This window comes from Pelodiscus sinensis, chromosome 22, assembly GCF_052426305.1.
Source record: "Pelodiscus sinensis isolate ZL-2025 chromosome 22, ASM5242630v1, whole genome shotgun sequence".
Classification (NCBI taxonomy): Eukaryota; Metazoa; Chordata; order Testudines; family Trionychidae; genus Pelodiscus; species Pelodiscus sinensis.
The window spans coordinates 16,608,308-16,633,468 of NC_143073.1; the positions used below are offsets into that span (position 1 = coordinate 16,608,308).

The 25,161-nt window shown below is 49.7% G+C and overlaps 1 protein-coding gene across 8 annotated transcripts in view; it reads right to left on the reverse strand.

Annotated features, from left to right (window-relative positions):
* Positions 1–25,161, reverse strand: part of ZCWPW1 (zinc finger CW-type and PWWP domain containing 1) — a 115,531-nt gene that overhangs the window by 40,389 nt on the left and 49,981 nt on the right. For all 8 annotated transcript variants that reach the window (XM_075907300.2, XM_075907297.2, XM_075907296.2 and 5 more), the window contains 3 exons: positions 24,185–24,305; positions 5,173–5,248; positions 2,758–2,862 (listed from right to left, as the gene is read on the reverse strand). In XM_075907300.2, coding sequence (XP_075763415.2) covers positions 2,758–2,862; positions 5,173–5,248; positions 24,185–24,305 — 302 coding nt within the window. The remainder of the gene's footprint in view (positions 1–2,757; positions 2,863–5,172; positions 5,249–24,184; positions 24,306–25,161) is intronic.

A 25,161-nucleotide genomic window follows, 5' to 3' on the forward strand; every position in this document is an offset into this window, starting at 1 on the left:
TGGTTGAGTGAGGATGTCTGTCTTCACTCAAAATCGGAGAATGGAGTATAAAATGGCTGAGTCCCTGTGCTCCCTGTAATTCATAACAGGAGTGTGTGGCTTGGGGAGCTGTGTTGCCACTGAGAGGAATGCCTGCTGCGCCACAGTAGCAGAGCTCACAGCATGAGGGATTGCTCCTGACAACAGAGGGGGAAGGGCGGTGCCAAGCGGCTGCTCTGTTAGCTGCTTCAGTAACGTGTCGAGCACCTGAGGCACAGGTGGCGCTTGTGTGGAGGTAAGCGGTGCTGTGCTCAGTACCGCATTACTTGAGGCAAGCACAGAGTGGCCTGTTGCCTCTGCAAGAGCAGTCTTTTTTGTGCTCTTGTGCTTAGTGCGCTTCTCGCCCGAAGTACCTAGGCAGTCAAATGTGTTCAGGCGGCATTTATCGGAGTAATCTGACTTTTTCCCAGCAGAATGCCTCTTAGGCGAATGCTGGGGCAGTGAGCTTGCCTGCCTCTTTGTGGGCTTAGGGTATTTATCCCTTCATTCTGCGCTATTCTGCCCCGATCCTGGGTCAGAAGAATTGTGATTGCCCTTGTCCGCCAGAAGCATCTTTAAGCATAGCTCTCTAAGCTTTGCACAGTGCAGACCATCTCTGAAGAGCGCACAGCATTTAAAGCCGGACAATCCCATGCTACAGTAATATCCTGCGAGTGGAGGTCATTTTTTGGGGTTGTTTTGTTTTGTTTTAATTCTTAACTAACAACTAAGAACTGAAGGTTGAACTAAATAACTAGAAAAACATTAAAGAAGAGTCAAAGAACGAAAGCACTGCAGAGTTCCCTCTGAAATCGGGGACAGTAGAAAGGAACTGAAGAGCGGGGGGCCGCACATGCGCGATGGCATTGGGGGTGGGGGGCCATGCACACCACGCACTACACATGCACGGTCCCAAATGCACTGCTAGCAAAAATCTGTTGAGAGAAACTGGGACACTCTAGCACCTAATGTGGAGTACCCCCAGAGATGCCTCTTGAAGAAGAACGAGTGGCTGTACCTCCCTTAGGGGTATGTCTAGACTACAGGGTCTGTCGACATAACTTCAACAGAACTCAGCAGTTTTGTCGACGGCGGTAAACCTCATTCTATGAGGAATAACGCCTTTTGTCAACAGAGTTCTAGCAAGAGAAGGCGTTATTGCAGCTGTACTGTCCTTTGCGTCTACACTGTCATGTCGACAAAGCGGCTTGCTTTGTCGACAGAACTGGATGTAGTCTAGATGCTCTTTGTCGACAGAAGCTTTGTCGACAGTATCTGTCGACAAAACTTCTGTCGACAAAAGCCTGTAGTCTAAACATACCCTTAGTGTCCTCTCATACACCAACCTGAACATGTAAAGTTTCTCAGATGACCTGCTGCTCGGAAAAAGGGCCTCAGTTTATCTGTAGCTGTAATGTGTTTGAGGCAGACACCATCCTGTGCAGACTCCATGGAGACCCTCATAATCACTCATTGTCATTGCGTGCAGTCTGGTTAACCTGATGGAAGACTCCAACTGAGGGGGTGACCTATGCAGGCAATGGCCAATTTTGTGTAGTCATAAACCGAAAAACATTCCAGTATGGTTCCTAAGAGTGTCCAGTCACGGATCCAATTTTCTGTTTCACACCAAAACACTTTACCTCAATTGGTAATCAAGGGATGTTCCCTATCCATGCCTTTGAGAATGCAACCATAATTATTTCAGATTCCCACTATCAATATTTAGTGGTCCAAAGTACTCCAACATTTTTGGTCCACATTCCTCCTGTAGGTTTAAATTAAAACAACTATTGGCCCGAAAAGATGCTTACCTTATCCAAATCACCAATGATACGGATAAGGCACAATACGTGGTACTTAGCTGTTAGAGGAGGATGAACCAGAAACAGATGTCCCTTGGAGGCACATAACCTAAAAGTATGGGTCATTGTTCAAGGAGTTGCAATAAGACTTGTGTTTATTATAATGGGTTCTCAACATTGTAAGGTCGCCTACCTATCTCAGTGCATGACCAGACGATCCACACCTGTACAAATTACAGGGTCAGGTGAATGTGATACAATTGTTCCAGAGGAGACAAAGTATCAAGAAATGCTTTCTTTGAGTAGTGCTACAACATTACCATCTATTTTAGTGTGATGAGTGGTTATTTTTCTGCAATCACCCCATCAAAGCTTGTAACCTGCAAATCTATATACTTTCCTAACTTTTTAACTATATTTTAGTAATGCAAAATCTGCAGGACTTATCTGGTATGAGGTACCTTTAGCAGTAGTATAGTGTGATAAGTAAGGGGTAATATCTCTTTTAGAAATTACTAGGGGGCGGTGCCCCCTGCTCGCTAGTCTCACCAACCCCCCTCTCTTGAGGTAGACAGCCCCACTCCCCCTCTGGCTACCAGGGAAGGCCAGGCCAGGCCAAGGCGTAGCAGTTCTGGTCTGCCCCAGCTCTCTCCCCCCGGCCCCTGGGCCCCCCCAAAGCCAGGCAAGCCCTGACTCTCCCCCCTCCCTTGGCTGCCAGGGGGTTGGGCTGGGCCAAGGCTGGCCCAACTCTCTCCCTTTGGCCACCAGGGGGGTTGTCACTCTTTGCAATCAGCTTTGGTTCTAACTATTATGAGCAATTATATCATATGTAAATGTTGCCACCTGACCGTTCATCCTCCTTTTCCAGGATATTTATGAATGTATTGAACAGCACTGGTTCCAGTGCAGATCTTTGGGAGGACCCGCTATTTACCAAACCAAGGCTGTACGTAGACAACTCATGGAAGTTTCTGAGCTTGGTTGCAGAGATCCAGGCGCGGGAGACAGAGTTACCAAAAAACGTCACATGGTACTTGGACTGCAAAGAGAAATGGACAGCACTAGGTTAACTTTGTGTCACAATTCTAGAGAGGGACAAAATGGGTCTATTATTGGACCAACTTCTGGAGCTCGTCTGCAGGTCTGGTGAAGTAAGGAAAATATCGGCACTAAATACAAGTTGGTATGGAGTGTTAAGGGGAAGGGGGAATGCCTGTTGCAGGAGGAAATGAAGTGGGCAATTGGGGGCCAGATTGTTATGCAAAAAAGGTATGAAGTAGGTAATTAAGGGTAGCTGTTGTGTGTTACAAATTGCTGGAATGAGTCATAAAATCAGTGTCTCTGTTAAATCTGTGGCTTTTGGTGTCTAGCTGAATTTCCAGGGTTGCCTCTTCCTTTGAATACAAGGACTGAAAAATCATCTATGGCAGTGGTCACCAACCAGTAGATCGGTATCTACTGGTAGATCTTGGAACCACTGATAGGTGATCTTGACTGGTTTGACCAAGAGACTATCAAGTGCCAGCACTTCAGCTGCCCTTTCCCCCACTGCTGCGCAACTCCTGCCCTTTGACTTGGAGTTGCCTCCCCCCATCCCCAGGAGCCTCCTGCTTGCTGTGCACGGCAGGGAAGGAAGAAGAGGGGCACTGATGTCAAGGTGCCCCCTCTCCCACTCTGTATCCTATCTTCACAGAGTGGAGGGGGAGGCACAACAGGGCTTGGAATGGAGGGCCTTTGCTGGCTGCTTTTGGGAGTGGGGCAGGGCAGGGGTGAGCCTGTCTTAGTCCCACTGCACCACCACCCAGAAGCAGTGCTCAGTCGGAAACCACATCCTGAAACCCTACCCCAGTCATGAACCCCCTCCTGTACCCCAAGCCCCTGCCCTAGACTCAAACACCCCTGCATCCAAACACCTTCCCAGACCTTGCACCTAGAACCCCGTCTGGCACCCTAACTGCTTACCCCAAACTCAGATGAGAGCCCTTCCTACACTCCAAATCCCTTAATCCAAGACCAAAGCCTGCCTCCCCAACCTGCTGCCCCTGCCTGTTGAAAGTGAGGGAGGATGGGGGAAGGAGGAAGGATGGAGCAAGCAGGGGTGGAACCTTGGAGACAGGGTGGGAAGGAGGCAGGGCAAGGGTGTTTCAGTTTGAGGTAGATCCTGGATTTTGTGCTTTAAAAGGTTGGAGACCCCTGATATATGGAATGATGGCTTTGCAACAATTGTTTGCCCAAAAACAATATGGTATTTTGGTCTTTTACCATTTTCCTGTGTAAGTTCATTTGAGTGCATAGCAACTGTCTGGTTTCACCCAGATAGTTGTTACTGGGGCCTTTGATGTCCTCCAGTGGGATGAGGTTTGGCTGGCATGAGATTGTAGGGGAAATTACAAAGAGAGCACCCTTTGTTCTGTAATGACACGAGGGTGGAAAATGACTAGACAAAGTGTATATGGACTCATAGTCATGCTGGCTACACCAGTAATGTGAAACAGGGAATGCCACTATAATAGAGGGAGGTAGGGAGGGATAAACATAGAGCCCTGCCATGGGAAAGTAAGTGAGGGTAAGTAAGGAGAATGAATGGGTACATATAGCCCAGGGGCAGATATGGCCTCTGGGCCAGATCCAGTTCACCAAGCCTTTGGATATAGCCTGTAGCCTAGCAGGATTCTCAAGCAGGCTAGGCTCCCTGCTTGTCACAGCCCCAGGCCATTCTAAACAGTCAGCTGATGGGTCTATGTGCAGCCAATGGGAGCTGCAATGATTTGGCTGAGGGCAGAGGCAGCATGTTAAGTATCTGCCCCCATTGGTGTACAGTGCAGAGACACACATGGCCCCAGCAGCCAACCACTTTGAGTAGCCTGGGGCTGCGGCATGCAGGGAGCTTGCTTGAGGGTCCTGCTGGGCTGCTGGCCAGGAGTCACCTATGTAAGCATCTCCCAGCCAGAGCTTGCATCTGGCACCCCAACACATCCCACTCCCTAACTCCCTGCCCCAGGTCACCACCCAAACTCTCTGAAACCTCCCTCCCCATGCTCAGGGTTACAGCACACATGGAGCCCATATGCTCTTCTGCATCCAAACTACATCTCAGACCCTACACCTCCTCCATAGAAAAGTGCAGTCCTTGAACACTTACCAAAATCTGGCAGTGACCCCCATCAAAAATTATTGCTTATTTCTAATATAGCCACTAGCATGGGGACGGGGAGTTTCAGGGAGACCCAAAATAGAAGGGGATGAGAATGTGACACAGAGGAGATTTGGGGGAGGAACAGAGCCTTCCAATGGGTAAAGTAAGCTCATAAAGAATACGACCACATGTGTAAAGTATAATATCACTTACAGGAAGAGAATCCAACCGGGATGAAAACAGAAAATACTCCCCGATGTCAGGGTCACATTCCACCATGCCAGGCCACCTGTGTGCATAACAAAAAGGTAACAGCAATAGGTATGGGCTGCTCATTTTCTGATTTCCTTTCAGATATTAAAACAAAAAAATTGTGAGGGTTGGTTTACACGGTACCAGTGTTTACAGCACTCAGTCAACCTGCTCTGTCTGTCTCTGAAATCAAGTGCTGTGTATGGATCCTTAGAAGAAAGGGATGAAACAGAATAAAATGTGAGGAGAATAATAAGAGAGATACATGCAGCTAGCTGCTGCATTTTCTACTGTGATCTACTCCTGCCAGGCCAGCTGGCCCCTGAAATTTTGAAATTGCTTTCTAGAAGGGTACAGGAAATGGGATTAGTGCAGCAGGTAATATGTTTGTGATGATCTGTTGACACACCAAATTCTGAGATCACCGCTAAGAACTAGATGAACAGGTTTCAAGTCCAAAAGGGACATCTTGTATATATCATATGTTAGAGAATTTCACCTGGTTACCCCTGTGCTGAACCCAACAAGTTGTGTTGGTAAAGTATATCTTCTAGAAAGATATCCAAGCTAGGTTTGAAGACATTAAGAGATTATTATGCATTCCTTCTTCCCTGGGGAATTTGTTCCAATGGTTAATCACCCTCACCATAAAAAGTACTGCCTTATTTGGCATAAGGCTTCCAGATGACGATTTTTGTTCTGTCACTCTCCACTAGACTAGAGAGCCCTTCACTACCCAGTGTTTTCTCCCCAGATATTGAGATGCCAGGATCAAGTTGTGACAGAGTGAGGTCACAGAGGAACCTTTGGGGTTGCTTCCCAGTATGCTGACAAAGCCACTGACATGTGCCTCCTTGCTCTCTGGAGCTTCTCACCACCCTGTCCTGCTGAGTCAGATCGCTTGGTCTCCCCCAGCTAAGGGACACAGCTGAGATCACCACCACCCCAAACAGCAATGCAGACATTGAATCACTTCAGGCCTGATAAGAATGCAGTTTTAGGCATCGAGGAAATCTATCCCCCAAATGGGATCAGAACCCCAAATAAATAATTCAGACAAGCCCCCTTTAATAATGAAAGGAAGATGTACATGCTGATTGCTCCCCCTGGTAACAATTATTTACACTGGGCTTGATAGTAAATACAATTAATGTTATTAAGTACAAAAGTAGGATTTAAGTGGTTGCAAGTGAAATTGGACACAGCAATGTAAATTATAAATTTAAAATAACAGAAAATGCATAGCTAGTTCTAACACATTAAAGCTTATTGCAAACGTACCCTAAAACTGTTCCTATTTCAGCTAAACCTCCAAGCCAGGGAAGATCTCTTTCTCCCTGGGGTCACTGCCTATTATCCTTGGGTGTGTCCAGGCAGTCAAAGACAAAGAGTCTGGAAACCTTACATCTTAAATAGACTTCCTTTTGGGTGGGAAGAAAGAGTTACTCACCTTGTGCAGTAACGGTTGTTCTTCGAGATGTGTCCCCGTGGGTGCTCCACTCTAGGTGCTGGTGCATCCTCGCGCCGGCTACTGGAGACTTTTTCTAGCTGTTTCTGCCGCGGCGCGCAGGCGCCATGGCGCCTTCTAGTGTCGTTGGGACTGAATGGCGCCTGCGCGCGCGCGCGGCTCCTCTGTTCCTTCTCTACCCGCCAGAGTATCAGGTTCCAAGCAGGGGAAGGAGGGAGGGTAGTGGAGCACCCACGGAAACACATCTCGAAGAACAACCGTTACTGCACAAGGTGAGTAACTCTTTCTTCTCCTTCGAGTGGTCCCCGTGAGTGCTCCACTTTAGGTGACTACACAGCAGTTGTCGGCTCGCGGAGGTGGGTTTGGAGCCGTGTGGTAGTAACTGTGGATAGCACCACTTGTCCAACCGCCATAGAAGATGCTATCGAGCTGGAGAGAGCATAGTGTTGCGCAAACGAGTGGTCTGATGACCAGGTAGCAGCGTTGCAAATGTCCTGCAATGGAACATTACGAAGAAAAGCGGTCATGGAAGCTACCGCTTTAGTGGAATGAGCTGTGATAAGTCCAGGTAAGTCTTTGTTATGTAAGGTATAAGAGGTTTTAATACAGGATGTAATCCATTTAGAGATTCTCTGAGCTGAGACTGCTTGTCCCTTAGATCTTTCAGCATATGAGATGAAAAGTCTAGGCGAGGCTCGCCAGGGTCTCGTGCGATCTATGTAAAATGCCAATGCTCGTTGGACGTCGAGAGTGTGCCACACGGTCTGCATCGGTTCCGTGTGCGGTTTCGGAAAGAAGGCAGGTAAGTGTATGGGTTCATTCACATGGAAGGGAGAGGGTACTTTAGGTAGGAACTTAGGGTGGGGTCGGAGTACCACCCTGTCCTGTAAAAATACGGTGTATGGAGGGTCAGCCATTAAGGCTGCAAGCTCACTCACCCTCCTACTGGAGGTAATGGCGACGAGAAAAGCCACTTTCATGGACAGATGAGACAAAGAGCAGGTCGCTATTGGTTCAAACGGGGTTTTTGTGAGGCTCTTAAGGACATGGTTCAGGTCCCAAATGGGGACTGGTGGCCGAACTGGAGGGAAGGTGTTCTGCAGGCCTTTGAAGAAACGCTTGGTCAGTGGGTCAGTGAGAAAGGAAGTGCCTCGTAGAGAACGGTGAAAAGCCTCTATGGCCACAGCATGGACCTTGATAGTACTGAGTGCTAGGCCGGAGTGTTTTAGAGAGAGTAAGTAGTCCAATAAGTTATGTAAAGGAGCAAGATGTGGTGGGCTTGCATGGGTTTGAGCGTACCATTGGGAGAAACGCGTCCACTTGTACCGGTAGGTTTTCCTGGTGGAGCGTCTCCGACTATTAATTAGTATGTGTCTCACTTGTTCTGAACAGGCCGTTTCGGCATCTTGGAGTCATGAAGGAACCAGGCGTGGAGCTTCAGCTTGGGGATGTCCAGGTGAAGGGTCCGACCATGGTTTTGTGAGAGGAGGTCACGATGTGGAGGGAAGGGATACGGGTCTGTTACCATCATCTTGAGGAGGTAAGGGTACCATCTTCGTCTGGGCCAAGCAGGTGCCACCAGAATCACCCGTGCCTGGCTCGATCTGATCTTGTCCAGGACTCTGTGTAGGAGGGGAAGAGGGGGAAAGGCGTAGAGGAGGGAGGCGTCCCATGCGATGGAAAAGGCGTCTCCGAGGGAACTTCTGCCCAAGGCTCCCCTGGAGCAGTAGAGGTGGCACTTTCGATTGTTCTTTGTGGCGAAGAGGTTGACTTCCAGTTGGCCCCAGTGAAGGAAGATCGGAGTGAGGGCGTGTCTGTCGATCTCCCACTCGTGCTGGTCCATGAACATGCGACTTAGGGCGTCTGCTGTGACGTTGAGTATTCCGGGAAGATATACAGCAGAAGGGGTGACCCCATGTGAGAGGCACCAGGTCCAGAATTTGGCGGCTTCCGAGCATAGGGAAGGGGAACGGGCGCCACCCTGACGGTTGATGTAGTACATGCAGGTGGTATTGTCCGTCATAATGGTGATGGTCTTGTGGGCTATATGGTGAATGAAGTATTGGCATGCATATCTGACTGCCCGTAACTCGAGGAGGTTGATGTGGAGTGTTTGCTCCACAAATGACCATTTGCCTTGGGCTGTGATGCTTCCCAAATGGGCTCCCCATCCCATGAGTGAGGCATCTGTTATAAGCGTGAGAGTGGAAGTTGGACGTTGAAAGGGGACGCCGTGTAGCATGTTTTGAGGAATTGTCCACCAGAGCATGGAATTGATAATGCGTGGTGGGATAGCGACGTACTTGGAGATTTGGTCCCTGAAGGGTCTGTACACCATAGCGAGCCAGGACTGAAGAGGTCTCATGTGGAGTCAGGCCAAACTGATGACGTAAGTCGTGGAGGCCATGTGTCCGAGGATTTTGAGGCAGTGGCGGACCGTGACAGTAGGTACCGCTTGTGTTGCTCGGACAAGGTCACGTATTATCGCAAACCTGTGTTCGGGAAGAGTGGCCCTTGCTGCGATTGTATCGAGGAGGCCACCTATGAACTCCAGTCTTTGTGTTGGGCGTAAAGTGGATTTTGCGTAATTTACATGAAACCTGAGACTGAGTAAAAGGGCTACTGTGGTATCTGTCATGGCCTTCGTTTCGTTGAAAGACGCAGCTTTTATGAGGCAATCGTCCAGGTATGGGAATATTATGATGCCTTGGCGTCGAAGAAAGGCCATTACTACCGATAGGGTTTTGGAAAATACCCTGGGGGCCGTAGAGAGGCCAAACGGGAGCACCCTGTATTGGTAGTGTTGGGTACCCACTGTAAATCGGAGGAAGCGTCTGTGAGCAGGATGAATTGTAATATGGAAATATGCGTCCTGAAGGTCGAGAGCCGAAAGCCAATCGTGTTGGTCGAGTGCAAGAATGATAGTTGAGAGGGTAACCATCTTGAAACGGTGGTATGCAATGTATTTGTTGAGGCGCCTGAGGTCTAAGATGGGGCGCCAACCTCCTGTCTTCTTCTGGGTCAGGAAGTACGTTGAGTAGAATCCCCGGCCTCGGAATTGTGTTGGTATGTGTTCTACTGCGCCCAGTTGAATGAGGTGTGAAACCTCCTGCAGGAGTACGGCTTCGTGAGAGGGGTCCCTGAAAAGGGATGGGGTAGGAGGGTGGTTGGGCGGGGTAGAGGTAAAGGGGATGACGTAGCCCGATTGGACTAGGTTCAAAACCCACTTGTCCGAGGTAATGAGGGACCATTGGTGGAAAAACGCTCGGAGGAGGTGGTGGAACTGAAGGGTAGCAGTCGGGAGGGTCAGCAGATTGGCTTCCTGGCTCTCGACCAGGCCTTCAAACCTGCTGCTTGCTGGCTGGGGGATGAGGTGTGGCATGTTGTTGTTGTTAGCGTTGTGGTCTACGACACTGGGATCTCTGTTTGCGGAAATCATATTTGGGTTGACGGAACGGTTCTCTCGGTCATTGGTAAGGCTGGTATCTGGTCCTTCTAAATGGAGGAGTATACATTCCTAGGGTCCTTAGAGTTGTACAGGAGTCCTTCATAGAATGCAACACCTCATCGGTCTTGGTTGCAAATAGGTTGGTCCGATCGAAGGGTAAATCCTCGACCTTTTGTTGGAGGTCCCTAGGTACGCCAGAGGCTTGTAGCCATGACATTTGGCGGACCACTATTGCCGAGGCCGTGATTCGAGCCGCGGTGTCTGCCACGTCCATAGCGGACTGCAAAGCTGTGCGGGAAATGGTGAGGCCTTCCTGCATAATACTAAGCAGGGTTGGCCGTTTATGCTCTGGAAGATGTAAGAGGAGGTCCTGGAGCTTTGAGTAATTGGCATTATCATAGTCTGCGAGCATAGCAGTGTAATTGGCCGCCCTAAGGAGCAATGTGGATGAAGAATAAACCTTTCGGCCCATAATGTTCACCTTTTTGTGGTCCCTGTCTTGTGGGGTTGTTCTTAGGTTAGGTTGTTTACCCTTGTGACGTACAGAATCCACTACTAGGGAGTTAGGGAGTGGGTGGGTGGGTGAAAAGAAAGTCCATATCCTTTGGAGCGATGAAGTATTTGCGGTCTGCTCTCTTATTTGTTGGAGGGATGGATGCTGGGGTCTGTCAAATATTGTCAGCTGGGTCCATAATGGCCTCATCCATAGGGATGGCAATTCTGGAAGCAGTTGGAGGTTGAAGCGTGCGAAGGAGTCGATATTGTTTGACCTGCACCTCTTGAAGATCTTTTTCCTGCGCTACGGCAACTCTTTTAAACAACTCTTGAAACTTTTTTGTATCGTCTCCCGACGGTGGGGCATCGGTGGTGACCGCTTCGTCTGGGGAGGAGGAGGAATTGTGTAGCGGAGATCTGGTCTCGCCCTCAGAGAGGGAGTCATGGCCGCCTGAAGGAGCTGGAGAATTCGGCTCTGTGGCCGATGTGGTGGCAGGAGGAGAGGCCGGAGGTGGCCTGGAAGCGGTAGAAGAGGGTCGATGGTGAGACCTCTTTGGATGTGAGTTCCACGGTTGCCATTGGGTGGCATATGGCGGGGGTGGATAGGCATACTGGTGTGGATACTACGGATGCGGAGAGGAGGGTATGCATATTGAACTGCAGGCATTTGCCAGGATGGAGGTCTGTGAGCCGGGCTAGAATGTTGCGACGAGAACCTGCTTCTGGGTTCGGTGCCGATGTCACTAGCTGAACGAGAAGCGGCCGAGGAATGGTGCGATCTCGCTGAGTGGATAGAGGAACCCGGGGACGGCGGTGCCGAAGAGGTGTGGCTCCGCACCGGGGATCGGTACCGGCTTCGGCTTTGGGACGGTGCCGAGCGGTGTGGTCTCGGTGGAGATGAAGGTGCCGACGTGCATCCCGGCACCGAAGTGCTAGGAGGTGGATTATCGGTGCGGGCCTTTTTCGGTGCCGAGCCCGGTGCCGTTTGGTGGTGCTTCGGTGCCGAGTGCTCTCTAGGCGGCGCTGTCGGTGCCGAGGACGGCTTCAGTGCCATAGCGGTCGGTGCCGCTGATTTTTGTTTTGGCTCAGAATGAGCTCTCATGTGTGGTGCCTGCATCTTAGATCGCGGCACACCAGAGGTTCCCGGTGTGTCCTCAGTGCTCACCCGCGATGCTGAGGGTGCCGAGGATATAGCTGGAGCCGGAGAGAGAGTGCGGTTTTTGACACCGCAGAGGAAGAGTGGGTAGGGGGTTGGTCTTTTTCCATACCCTTAGTCGGCTGAGGCGGAGGCGAGTCCTCTGAGGAGGGACGGAGCGACTTCTCATACAATAGAGTCGTCAGTCTATTGGCTCTGTCACGGCGCGCCCTCGCTGTCAATTTAGAGCAATGCAGGCACTTTTGTGTCTGGTGTGCCTCCCCAAGACACTTAATACAGGCGGAATGTCCGTCGGACGCCGGCATGGCATCCCGACATGTCTCGCAACGTTTGAAGCCCGGTGAGCCGGGCATGAAGGGTTGGGGAACAAGCGGCAAGCCACAACGAGAGAAATTTTTTTTTTTTTTTTAAGAACTAGTTGGGGGGGGGTTCGAAAACTTGGTTGATGAGGTAACTAGGGGATAAAACGAAGAATTTAACTGTTTTTTTCCCTCAGGAATAAGGCAAAGAGAGGGCTCCATCTGCTGCCGAGGACGGTAGAGAAGGAACTGAGGAGCCGCGCGCGCGCAGGCGCCCTTCAGTCCCAACGACACTAGAGGGCGCCACGGCGCCTGCGCGCCGCGGCAGAAACAGCTAGAAAAAGTCTCCGGTCGCCGGCGCGAGGACGCACCAGCACCTAGAGTGGAGCACCCACAGGGACCACTCGAAGGAGAATTCTTGTTTCTACATTCTCCCCTTACGTGGAAAATTAGCTGGTCAGACCCTATCAGTTGAGGTGGTCATATGTATTCCTAAGAGCAACCAGTTCTTAGGTAAAGGACAAAGGAGGCTGTTACAGGTGATCACCCAGACACTGAGAGATCCGAGCACTGGAAACACCCTCGATGGCCTTCATATGCACATTTAAAACCATAAACCATTCCCTCCCCCTAACTTTACATATAGGAGTGATACATATCTCTAACTTTACATATAAGAGTGATACATATACCAAAATAAGATACAGATCCAGCAGATTGTGACATTAAAATTGATAGGTTACATGAAGTATTTTGTCCAAAGCATCTTAAGAACATAAGAATGGCCATACTGGGTCAGACCAACGGTCCATCCAGTCCAGTATCCTGTCTACTGACAGTGGCCAATACCAGATGCCCCGGAGAGAGGGAACACAACAGGTAATCCTCACTTGATCCCTCCCCTGTCATTCACCTCCAGAGAAACAAAGGCTAGGGACACCATTCCTACCCATCCCAGCTAATAGCCATTGATGGACCTAACCTCAATGAATCTATCTAGCTCTTTTTTGAACCCTGTTAAAGTCCTAGCCTTCATCACATCCTCTGGCAAGGAGTTCCAGAGGTTGACTGTGCGCTGAGGGAAGAAAAACTTCCTTTTGTTTATTTTAAACCTGATGCCTATTAATTTCATTTGGTGACCCAAATGATCTTCAAGTGATCTTCAAGTTCTACATAGTAGTATCCATAAGACAATTTCATAAAACATGGGAGGTCCATCACGTAAGTCACTGCTCAGTCTTCATTTTTATAAACTAGACAGACTGAGCATCTTAATGGCTTGTCTACACTACCACTAATAGTAGTGTAGACAATGTAAGTTATATCACCATAAAATGGTGCTGACACGGTACTAGGTCAGCAGGAAACCATCTCTCACTGGCATTGCTTCCACCTCTTGTAGAGGTGGAATAATTACATCCCCTCCAATCAATAATAGCACATCTTCGCATGACATAATGTGGTAATGAAGGCAAGCCCTAATTCTCCCACTGGGGTTCCTAGGTGCGACCACAATAGAAAGAGATAATAGTTGCAAGTTCACATAAGACACACCTTACCCATTCATTCAAAGCCTTAAAAGCATGGCAATCAGAAGCGAAGGGGAAAGTGTCCTGCATCCCTTGCCACTTTCATGCTGCTTACAGTATTTGTGTGTACCACTCTCCAAAATGCCATAAAACTTTTACATCACACTCCAGAAGGTGTTGGGAAGCAACACACACCCGACCTTCTTACAACTCCAGCTAGGCCTCATGCATTTTTAGCATTCCTAACCCTGCTGTAGTTTCAAAAAGAATTATTTAGGGGCAGTCCTGTGGCCTGCATTATGCAAGAAGCTAGACTAGATGATCACAAGGCCTCAGAACTTATGAGTCAGCAGGATAGCATGTGCCACACATGGTCAGTTTTTAGGATGCAGTTCTGTTTTATAAGACCTTGTTGGCAGATTTCATCAATATACTTATACCATGACAGATTACAGACAAGCCCTCTACTGCCACAGCTCTCAACCAGGGCTCTGGGGCTGGACCATGAGCAGGTTTCAGGGGGTTTGCCAAGCAGGTCTGATGTTAGATTCACTGGGGCCCAGGGCAGAAAGCCAAACTTGGAGCCCCAAGCCTCACCATCTGGGACAGAAGCCTGAGCAACTTAGCTTTACGGGGGCTCCCTTTGGCACAGGGCCCTGGCCAATTGCTCTGCTTCCTATCCTTAATACGAGCATGGCTTTTCTATGTAGAAAAATAGTTGTTGTGGAACTGGTGGAGTGTGGAATTATATTAACATGTTGGGTAGGCCTCAGAAAGAACAAGATTGTGAACCCCTGTATTGGTATATAGGCATTGTCATAGCAATGTAAATATGTTTACACTTGGACTGTGTCTACATTGGCACCCTTTTCCGGAAACGGGATGCTAATGAGACACTTAGGAATTGCAAATGCCGCGTGGGATTTAAGTATCCCCCACGGCATTTGCATGAACATGGCTGCCGCTTTTTTTCGGCTCGGGGTTTTGCCGGAGAAAAGCGCCAGTCTAGATGGGATCTTGCAGAAAATAAACCCTTTTCTGGAAGATCCCTTATTCCTACTTTCAAGTAGGATCCTTTCAAGTAGGAATACGGGATCTTCCCGAAAAGGGTTTATTTTCCGCAAGATCCCGTCTAGACTGCCGCTTTTCTCCGGCAAAACCCCGAGCCGGAAAAAAGCGGCAGCCATGTTCATGCAAATGCCGCGGGGGATATTTAAATCACCCGTGGCATTTGCAATTCCGAAGTGTCTCATTAGCATCCCTTTTCCGGAAAAGGGTGCCAATGTAGACACAGCCCTGGGCTTTGGATATCTCTACATTACGGAGACTATACCAGGATCATTATGTAGGCAGAGCCCTGGGATGCAGAGGTAGCCTGTCCAGACAAAAAGGGGTTTTTTTGTTGCTCAAACAAAGTTAGCTATAGGTATGGCTACACCTCAAACTTTGCTGCATCACTGCGGCTGCACCACTGTAATGCTTCAGTGTAGACACAACCTATGCTGATGGGAGAGGTTCCCACATCAGCATAGATAATCCATCTCCCCAAGAAAAGGTGGCTAGGCTGACAGAAGAATTTTTCCATTGTCCTAGAACTCTCTACATGAAGACATGGGCCACCTTAATGCCATGGATTTTTCATGCCCCTGCTGATGTAGAATAGTGATAGAAATGTAGTAGTTAAACTAACCTAATTTTCTAGGGTAGGCTAGGCCTACCTCTATGGTCACAGCTGCATCTAGGCTGAGGGTTATGTCAGCATAATTAAGTCAATGTGTTTTTTTCACACTCCTAACCAATACAACTAAGCCAATATAACTTTTCAGCATAGATTAGGCCCTGTCTTGGCTCAGATAGGTTGGTTACAAAATATCACATCCCTAATGGACATATCTGTGCAGGTAAAACTGTAAGTACAGAGTAGTATTGATGCGGAGGTACAGACTAGGCCTTATTGTCAGGTTTTAACAGCCATCTCTGCCATCTTACAGTCTTTAAATGGATGGGCCTGGCAAAACTCCCATTAACAGCAATGGGAGAGGAACTGGAACCTGTTTTCCTAGTCGCTTGTGCAGTGCTAAGAGTGAGAATCCATTGTCTCTAGTACCACTAAAATCCAAGGCAATTCAAATGAATGTAAACATCTACCTGTGGAGGGAGTTCCAGGCTTGGAACTATTGGGGTCAGGTGGAGGGTTGAGGTGTTGAGCAAGCCATAGGCTTGTGGATGTGAGGGTGCAGGAGTTTGGGTTGGGGTGTATGGGGCTTCCTACATGTATCTCACTGTAGGGGCAAGTGCCTGGGAGAGCTAAATGGAGTTAATGAAGTATGCCATTGTCTCTCTGTCTGTTTTTCAGCTAAAAATAGCAGTTCCTGCTGCAGAGTGCCCAGAAAGGCCAGGGGAAACCTGGACTGCATGGCAGGAGATTTAAGGAGTCAGCTGCTGTGGAGACCACAGCAAGCCAGTCTCAATTGGAGAATGTTCTTGCTAGCATATTTAAACTGGCTGGTGCTGAATAAAACAAGATCATGTGAGACGCAGGCCAGGCCATCTGCCCTGCCACACAGGAGACGGCAACTTGCCAGTCTCTGGCTCCCCAAGATGACATGGGCTTGGGCTAATAAGCATGTCCAAAAAGGGATGTGAGGGCACCACGTTGCCGCACAACTGATATCTGCTGGCACTGCTAGCCTCTTTCATCTGTGAAGACCAAAGGACCTCTGAAACATTGATATACAACTTACATGGGCATCACTTCTGCAACTGTTGAGATGCAGCCACCACCTGGGTGGAGCACAGCAGCAGATAAACAATGCAAAGCACATTGGTGTGGGAAGTGAAGAAAGATTTTCTTAGCCAATCAAAACTGGAAGGGGGAATTTGGGGAGGCAGAATGGAATGAGCAGCAGGCCTGTGAGTAACAGCTCTGCCACAGTCTATGTATGACCTTCTGCAACCCACCTTGGGTCTGTCTTCACTGCAAAGTTAGCTTAGGTGATTAGCCTAGCTCAGAGGTTCTGTGTTCTCACCAGTGTATGTGACCAGGTCTTGGGCAGGGGGGCACATCTATGGCCCCTAGGACCTCAGTATATAGAGCTGCTCTATGCTTCATCCCCAGTGAATTGTATGTGAATTTGTCTGTCCTTCTAAGTACACAGGGGTATGGGAAGGCACCAGAAGACCATCAGCTAGCCCAGTGGTCGCCAACCTTTTTACACCCAAGATCACTTTTTAAATGTCAGGACAAACCAAGATCTACCCCACCCCTTCCTTGAGGCCCCACCCTCTCTGCTCCCCTCCTCTCCATCACTTACTATCCCCATCCCTTATACATTCTCACTGGGTTGAGACATTAGGTGCGGTCTCTGGGGCGGAAAAGAGGGATTTGGGTGTGGGAAGGGGTGAGAAGTGCAAGCTCTGGGAGGGAATCTGGATACAGGAGGAGGTGGAGAAGGGGATGTTAGCTCGGGTAGGGAGCTCCAGTCTGGGAAGTGTTGGGGTCAGGTGGAGGGTTGGGGTGTTGAGCAAGCCACAGGCTTGTGGATGTGAGGGTGTAGGAGTTTGGGTTGGGGTGTGTGAAGGGCTCAGGGCAGGGAGGTTCAGAGTATGATGGACTCAGGACACAGATTTGTGGATGGTTCAGGAATGTTGTGGCACAAGACTGAAGATGTGGGGGTGCAGGAGTTTGGGAATGTGAGAGGCTCAGGGCAGGGGGTTTCCAGTGTATGATAGGCTCAGGTTTGGAGTCTGGAGGGGATGCAGGAGTGTTATGATGCTGCGGCCAGATCGGAGCTTGTCCCCAATTGGCAGGTTGTTGGTCAGGCTTCATTTTTAAATAAAATATTATGTCAAACAAAATCATAGAATCATAGAATACTAGGACTGGAAGGGACCTCGAGAGGTCATCGAGTCCAGTCCCTTGCCCTCATGGCAGGACCAAATACTGTCTAGACCATCCCTGATAGACATTTATCTAACCTACTCTTAAATATCTCCAGAAATGGGGATTCCACAACCTCCTGGGCAATTTATTCCAGTGTTTGACTACCCTGACAGTTAGGAAATGTTTTGCTAATGTCCAACCTAAACCTCCCTTGCTGTAGTTTAAGCCCATTGCTTCTTGTTCTATCCTCAGAGGCCAAGATGAACAAGTTTTCTCCCTCCTCCTTATGACACCCTTTCAGATACCTGAAAACTGCTGTCATGTCCCCCCTCAATCTTTTCTTTTCTAAGCTAAAAAAACCCAATTATTTCAGCCTTCCTTCATAGGTCATGTTCTCTAGACCTTTAATCATTCTTGTTGCTCTTCTCTGGACCCTCTCCAAGGGTATGTCTACACTACAAAGTTAATTCGAACAAACAGACGTTAGTTCGAATTAACTTTGATAGGCGCTACACTAGCAAACCGCTAGTTCGAACTTAATTCAAACTAGCGGAGCGCTTAATTCAAACTAGATAAACCTCATTCCACGAGGACTAACGCCTAGTTTGAATTAACTAGTTAGAATTAAGGGCTGTGTAGCCACTTAATTCGAACTAGTGGGAGGCTAGCCCTCCCCAGCTTTCCCTGGTGGCCACTCTGGGCACCACCAGGGAAACTCTTCTGCCCCCCTCCTGGCCTCAGAGCCCTTAAAGGGGCATGGGCTGGCTACGGTGCCCGTGCCAGGTGCAAGCCTGCCAGCACCCAGCCAGCAGACCCTGCACCTGGCACAGCACGAACCAGCCACCAGCTGCCACCCAGCCCTCCCCCTCTTCCCGGGACCAGGCTGGAGGCTCCCGGGAGCCGGCCCAGGTCCGCAAGAGGCGGGCGCCCGCCTGGTCTAGTGCAGACATCGTGGACCTCATGCACGACCTCCGCACTAGGCACAGGAAAGTGGCCGTCTAGGGCAGGATAGCTGCCAGCCTGGCCACCCAGGAGCAGGTGTGCATGAAAATCAAAGTGGTCCAGTGAGACCCCCGACGCTGAGCCCTGAGTTTAGAATGGCCGTACTGGGTCAGACCAAAGGTCCATCTAGCCCAGTAGCCTGTCTGCCAACAGCGGCCAACACTAGGTACCCTGGAGGGGATGGACCAAAGACAATGACCAAGCCATTTGTCTCGTGCCATCCACCTCCAGCCTTCCACAAACAGAGGCCAGGGACACCATTTCTACCCCCTGACTAATAGCACTCCATGGACCCAACCTCCATGACTTTATCTCGCTTCTCTTTAAACTCTGTTCTACTTCTAGCCTTCACAGCCTCCTGCAGCAAGGAGTTCCACAGGTTGACTATTTGCTTTGTGAAGAAGAACTTTCTGTTATTAGTTTGAACCCTGCTCCCCATTCATTTCATTTGGTGTCCTCTAGTCCTTCTATTATGGGAACTAACGAAGAACTTTTCTTTATGCACCCTCTCCACACCACTCGTGCTTTTTATAGACCTCTATCATATCCCCCCTCAGTCTCCTCTTTTCTAAGCTGAGAAGTCCCAGTCTCTTTAGCCTCTCCTCATTTGGGACCTGTTCCAAACCCCTGATCATTTTAGTTGCCCTCCCCTCTCTCACCCTCTCTCTTCCCCTCTCCCACCTCCTTTTCCCAGTCTCCCCGAGTTTGTTCAATAAAGAGAGTTTCTATTTCTGAACACATGTGTCTTTTATTTTGTACATCAGGAAGGGGGGCTAGGGAGGGGTAAGTGGAAAAAGGTGAGGGAGGAATGGGGTACGAGCCCCCGATGGGGAGGACTGGGATGGCTCTGCGGGCTCCTCGGGGTGGAAGCTGTCCTGCAGCCCCCAGATTGATCCCCCTCCCCGGATGGCAGCCTGCGGCAAGTGCAGCCGGGCTGATGGCCGAGTGCTGTGATGTGCCAAGTGTGGGCACTCAGGACACTCCAAGCCAGGACTGCTTTGCTGTCCCTCATCGAGTTAGACAACCCCTGAGAACTGTCTGTCCGGGGTGGGAGTCAGGTCCCTTTAAACAGAGCCCTCGGCTAGCCTGAGACAGCAGCTCCACGTTCTAAGTCCTAATCTGATGCCCTGCCGGCACTGCTTCCGGCCATCCTTAACCCTGGTTCAGGGCCCACTCAATGTGGACATGCTAGTTCAAATTAGCAAAACACTAATTCGAACTAGTTTTTAGGTTTAGATGCACTAGTTCGAATTAGCTTAGTTCGAATTAACTAATTTGAATTAAGTTAGTTCGAATTAGTGCTGTAGTGTAGACATACCCCAATTTCTCCACATCTTTCGTGAAATGCGGTGCCCAGAACTGGACACAATACTCCAACTGAGGCCTAACCAGCGCAGAGTAGAGCTGAAGAATGACTTCTCGTGTCTTGCTCACAACACACCATTAACATGCATCCCAGAATCATGTTTGCTTTTTTTGCAACAACATCACACTGCTGACTTATATTCAGCTTGTGGTCCACTATAACCCCTAGATCCCTTTCTGCCGTACTCCTTTATAAAAGTCGCTTCCCATTCTGGATGGGTGTGTCTAAACTACATGGCTCCATCGATGGAGCCATGTAGATTAGGCTGATCGACAGAGGGAAATGAAGCCGCGATTCAAATAATTGCGGCTTCATTTAAATTTAAATGGCTGCCGCGCTGAGCCGACAAACAGCTAATAAGCTGTTTATCGGCTCAGAGCGCTAGTCTGGACGCTCCCGCGCTAACCTGAAAGCCCTTTATCGACCTCCCCATTATGCCTCGTAGGTTGAGGTTTACCGGGGAGGTCGATAAAGGGCTTTCATGTTGACAGGGGAGCGTCCAGACGGCCCCAATCTGCCGACAAACAGCTGATCAGCAAAGCGGGGCAGCCATTTAAATTTAAATGAAGCCGCGATTATTTAAATCGCAGCTTCATTTCCCTTTGCCGATCAAACAAATCTACATGTCTCCGTCAACGGAGCCATGTAGTCTAGACGTATCCTATGTGTGAAACTGACTGTTCCTTCCTAAGTGGAGCACTTTGCATTTGTCAACCTGTTTACCTCAGACCATTTCTCCAATTTGTCCAGATCATTTTGAATTATGACTCTATCCTCCAGAGCAGTCGCAACCCCTCCCAGCTTGGTATCATCTGCAAACTTAATAAGCGTACTTTCTATGCCAATATCTAAATCGTTGATGAAGATATTGAACAGAGCAGGTCCCAAAACAGACCCCTGTGGAACCCCACTTGTTATACCTTTCCAGCAGGATTGTGAACCATTAATAACTACTCTCTGAGTACGGTTATCCAGCCAGTTATGCACCCACCTTATAGTAGCCCCATCTAAGTTGTATTTGCCTAGTTTATTGATAAGAATATCATGCGAGACCATATCAAATGCCTTACTAAAGTCTAGGTATACCACATCCACTGCTTCTCCCTTATCCACAAGACTCGTTATCCTATCAAAGAAACTCATTATCCTATCAAAGAATGTTTCAGCATTGTCTTTATTTATGAGAGGGGCGGGGAACCTGTTTTGAGTCAGGGGTCACTGACCCACAGAGAAGTCAGTGAGGGCCACACAAGTAGATGCAAAAAAAAACAACCCCTCCAAAACCCCCCAAGCTTCACTAATGTGGCCCCCACTGAGACACCTCACTCCTCTGGCACTCCAAGCCCAGACCAGATTAACTCTTCTGGGGTATGTCTACACTGCCAACCTAGTTCGAACTAGGGTGGCTAATGTAGGCAATCGAAGTTGCAAATGAAGCCCGGGATTTAAATATCCCGGGCTTCATTTGCATCTTGCCGGGCGCCACCATTTTTAAATCCCCATTAGTGCGGACTCCATGCCCGCGGCTACATGCAACACGGAGTAGGTAGTTCCAATTAGGCTCTCTAATTCAAACTACCATTACTCCTCGTGGGAGGTATAACGGTAATTTGAATTAGAGAGCCTAATTCGAACTACCTACTCTGTGCCGCGTGTAGCCACGGGCACGGAGTCTGCACTAACGGGGATTTAAAAATGGCGGCGCCTGGCAAGATGCAAATGAAGCCCGGGATATTTAAATCCCAGGATTCATTTGCAACTTCGATTGCCTACATTAGCCACCCTAGTTCGAACTAGGGTGGCAGTGTAGACATACCCCTGGGTACCAGGGTTAGTGGCATTTGTGGGCCCCGCTACAAAAATGAGGGCTCCAGTGTGCAGGACAGGGCTGCCAGTGAGTGGGATAGGGATGGGGGTACAGAATCTGGGTGGGAAATAGGGTACAGGAGCAAGCTGGGGGTAGGTGTCTGGCCAGAAGGGAGGGGGCAGGAGCAAGGTGCTCATGGGGGTCTGGCCAGGGGACAAGGTGCTCATGGGACTCTGGCCAGGGGGCAGGAGCTAGGTGCTGCTGGGGGTTTGGGCAGGGTTCAGGGAGTCTGGCTGGGGGCAGGTTGCTGGTAGGTGTCTGGCCAGGGGGCAGGGTACTGGTGGGGACTGGGGCAGGAGGCAGGGTGCTGGGGCAGGGTGCTGGTGGGGGCTGGGGCAGGGTGCTAAGGCTGTGTGCTGGCGCAGGGTGCTAAGGCAGGGTGCTGGTAGGGGCACGCCAGGTCCAGGAAGTGCGCGGTCTGCTTCCCCCTCCCCCAAACAGCTGGTGTGTTACCTGAAACGCTGGTCTGTTGCAAGCCAATTACTTCTTTCCCCCTGCTGCCTTCCTGCGCAGGGGGCGGGGAGTAGGAGTCCCAGGACTACGCCAGCTCCAACTGCTCAGGCAGCGCGCGCCCTGCTCCTATGCTCCCCACGGCAGCACGCACTGCCTGAGCAGTTGGAACTAGCACAGTCCCGGTACTCCTACTTCCCTTCCTCCCCACCGTGCAGGAAGGCAGCAGGGGAAAGAAAGTCGCTGGTGTGTGACAAACACAGCGTTTCAGATACCACACCAGCTGTTTGGGGAGGGAAGAAGACCAGCCTTCCCACTTCCTGGACCTGGCATGCAGCTGCAGAACTCCCCCCCACATCCCGCAGGAAGCCCACGCTACCTCCATTGCCGCTGGAGGTAGTGCCAGCACAGGGTTCTTCTTGGGGGTAAAGGAGACTGAGGGGGGAAGCCCACGAAAGCCTTGTGATCGACTGGTCGAGCCCCCAGGATCGACCAATCGTTCACGATCGACAGGTTAGTGACCGCGGAGCTAGCCCTTAAATGATTTAGTCTGTGTCCCCACCACAAAGTTAATGAAAGCCTCCGATCAGGCTTATCCTGTATCAGACAGGCCTGCTAGACTGAGTTCAAAAGCACCACTAAACCTGAGGCAAAGGATTTTATATGTAGATGGGAGCCAGGAAAGGGGAAACACTCAAATAAGAGCCCAGGTTATCTGTACAATGAAGACATACCCCCTAAAGTCTCTTTCCCCTTCTGAAATATAATCCTGTGCTTGTCTTATTTATGTAGAGTGTGAGATTGTTGAGGCAGAGATTGTTTCTCACTACCTGTTTGTGCTGTGCCCAGTTCATCAGGACCCTGATCTCAAACAGTGCTACCTTATTGCTTTTAATTATTTATATGAGAGGAACACCAAGAAGCCTAACCTCAGACAAGGGCCGTATGGCACCAGGCTCAGCAAGGGCACAAAATGAGAGACAGTCACCAACCCAAGAACTGATAGTCTAAACCTGGCCTGGGCAAAATATGGCCCACAGCCTGGATCCAACCTGTCAAGCTACCAGATCCAGCCTGCAGACGCAGAGGCATCCAGACCCCATTTCTGTTTCAAAACTGAAGGCGTGGGAGGAAAGCTTCAGGAGATGCCCCTGCCTCAGCACAATCCCATTGGCTGATTTCTAGACAGCAACTGGCCAATGAGAGCTGCCTGTTTGAATAACAGGCAGCCAAGAAGAACCACACCCCCTCTCCTCAGCTGGGTTATTCATACAAGCACATGGTCAGGCAGGCAGGCTGGTTGGCTGGGAAACATTTTAAGCTCTGCAGGCGAGCACGCTGGTATGGCTGCTGGCTGGTAAGTCTTCTGGCCAGAGCCTGCATCTGGCACCCCAGCTCCACCTTTCCCCAACCCTCTGCCCCCACCACCCCCATCAACATACACAAATCCTCTGACCCCCTCTTGCATCCATGCCTCCTCCCAGATCTGGCACCCCAATTTCCTGCCCCAGATTACAATCCCCTCCTACCCTAGGTCACATCCCAAACCCCTACACTCCAGTCCCCTGCCCTAGGTCATATCCGCCTCCTTCACCCAAACTCCCCCCCAGACTCCATTCTCCCTCCTGCACCCCAGTCCTTTACCCCAAGCTCCCTTCTGCACCCAACCTCCATCCCATATCCCATCTCCTCCATTAGTATGATGGAAGAGCGTGGCGCTTGTCCACTTTCCAAAATCTTGGAGTGGCCCCCCCTCATCAAAAATTATTGCCCACCCAGGTCTAAACATACAAGTTTTGTGGGGAAACTGAGACATGGAGTGGTAAAATAACTTTGTCACTTGGCAGACAAATGGTAGAACCAGAAATAGATATCAGGTCTCTACAGTGCAAATCCAGCACTCTGGCTAGCTCACACTCTATGTTTTACATGTGTACTGTGCTGTCCATTTTTAAAAGCTCTGTTCATAGTTGACCAGCTTACCATTTTTCCAGCATTATGGACACCTACCATGGGTAGCCAAACTGTTTGGCCCATATGATTGACCCAGGCACATAGGTAGCATACACTACATCGTTTTCAGATCCCGACCACATCTCCTCGGGGGCATCGCAGCTCTTGTACTGCAAGTCTGCAATACACAAACAACAACAGCCACAGCTGAGTGAGAAATTCTGAGATTTTGTAAATCTCAAATGGGGGTGAAAAACAGAAATAGAGTTTATTGTGAAATGAAATATTCCAAAATATTTTATTTCAACCTCATCATATGGTTTTGTTTCAACTTTATTGTTTTGATTCATATCTATTTATATATTTTAGAAATATGCATCTAGGTGGGTGGCTGTCTGTGAGTCCATTTGTTCAAGAGTTCCTCCTAAACAATGTTAGGACCACCAAATTAGGTTTGCAGCTTCCTCTTATCCTAACTTAAAGCCAAGTCAGGGTTTGATTGTGCCAGGAAAACAGGATCTGCCTGGAATGGGATTGTTTTCCAAAACATGAAGAAAAAGGGGGCTGATTGGAAAACAGCGAAACTGAAGAATGACCACTAGGGGCAGTGAACACAGGGGAGAGCTATAATGCAGCGTGATCACTGCGAGCAGCCACACCACCGAGAGAGTGGCTTGGGCTCACCACACTGTTAGCCACTGGACAGGGTAAGTGGCCATCCTGCCCCAAACCCGCCCCCTGCCCTTGGCCACAGCATTGGGTTGTGGGGGGAGAAAACCCTACTGGACGAGGGCCCAGGAGGGAGAAAGATGGGGGGAGAGGGAGAAAGTTATGTTGGACCGGGGGTGAGGAAAGGGGAGGGAGAAAGCTGCACTGGGACTGGGAGATGGGGGAGAGAGAAAGCCCCTGGAACTGGCCTGTGTAGCCCCCCCCTGTACTGGGCGTTCCCCAGGCTGGCCCCAGGAGAAGCCTGGGGGCAGGGTGCGTGTCCCACCCCTATCCTGGGCCTACCCCGGGAGTAGCCAGAGGCAGGA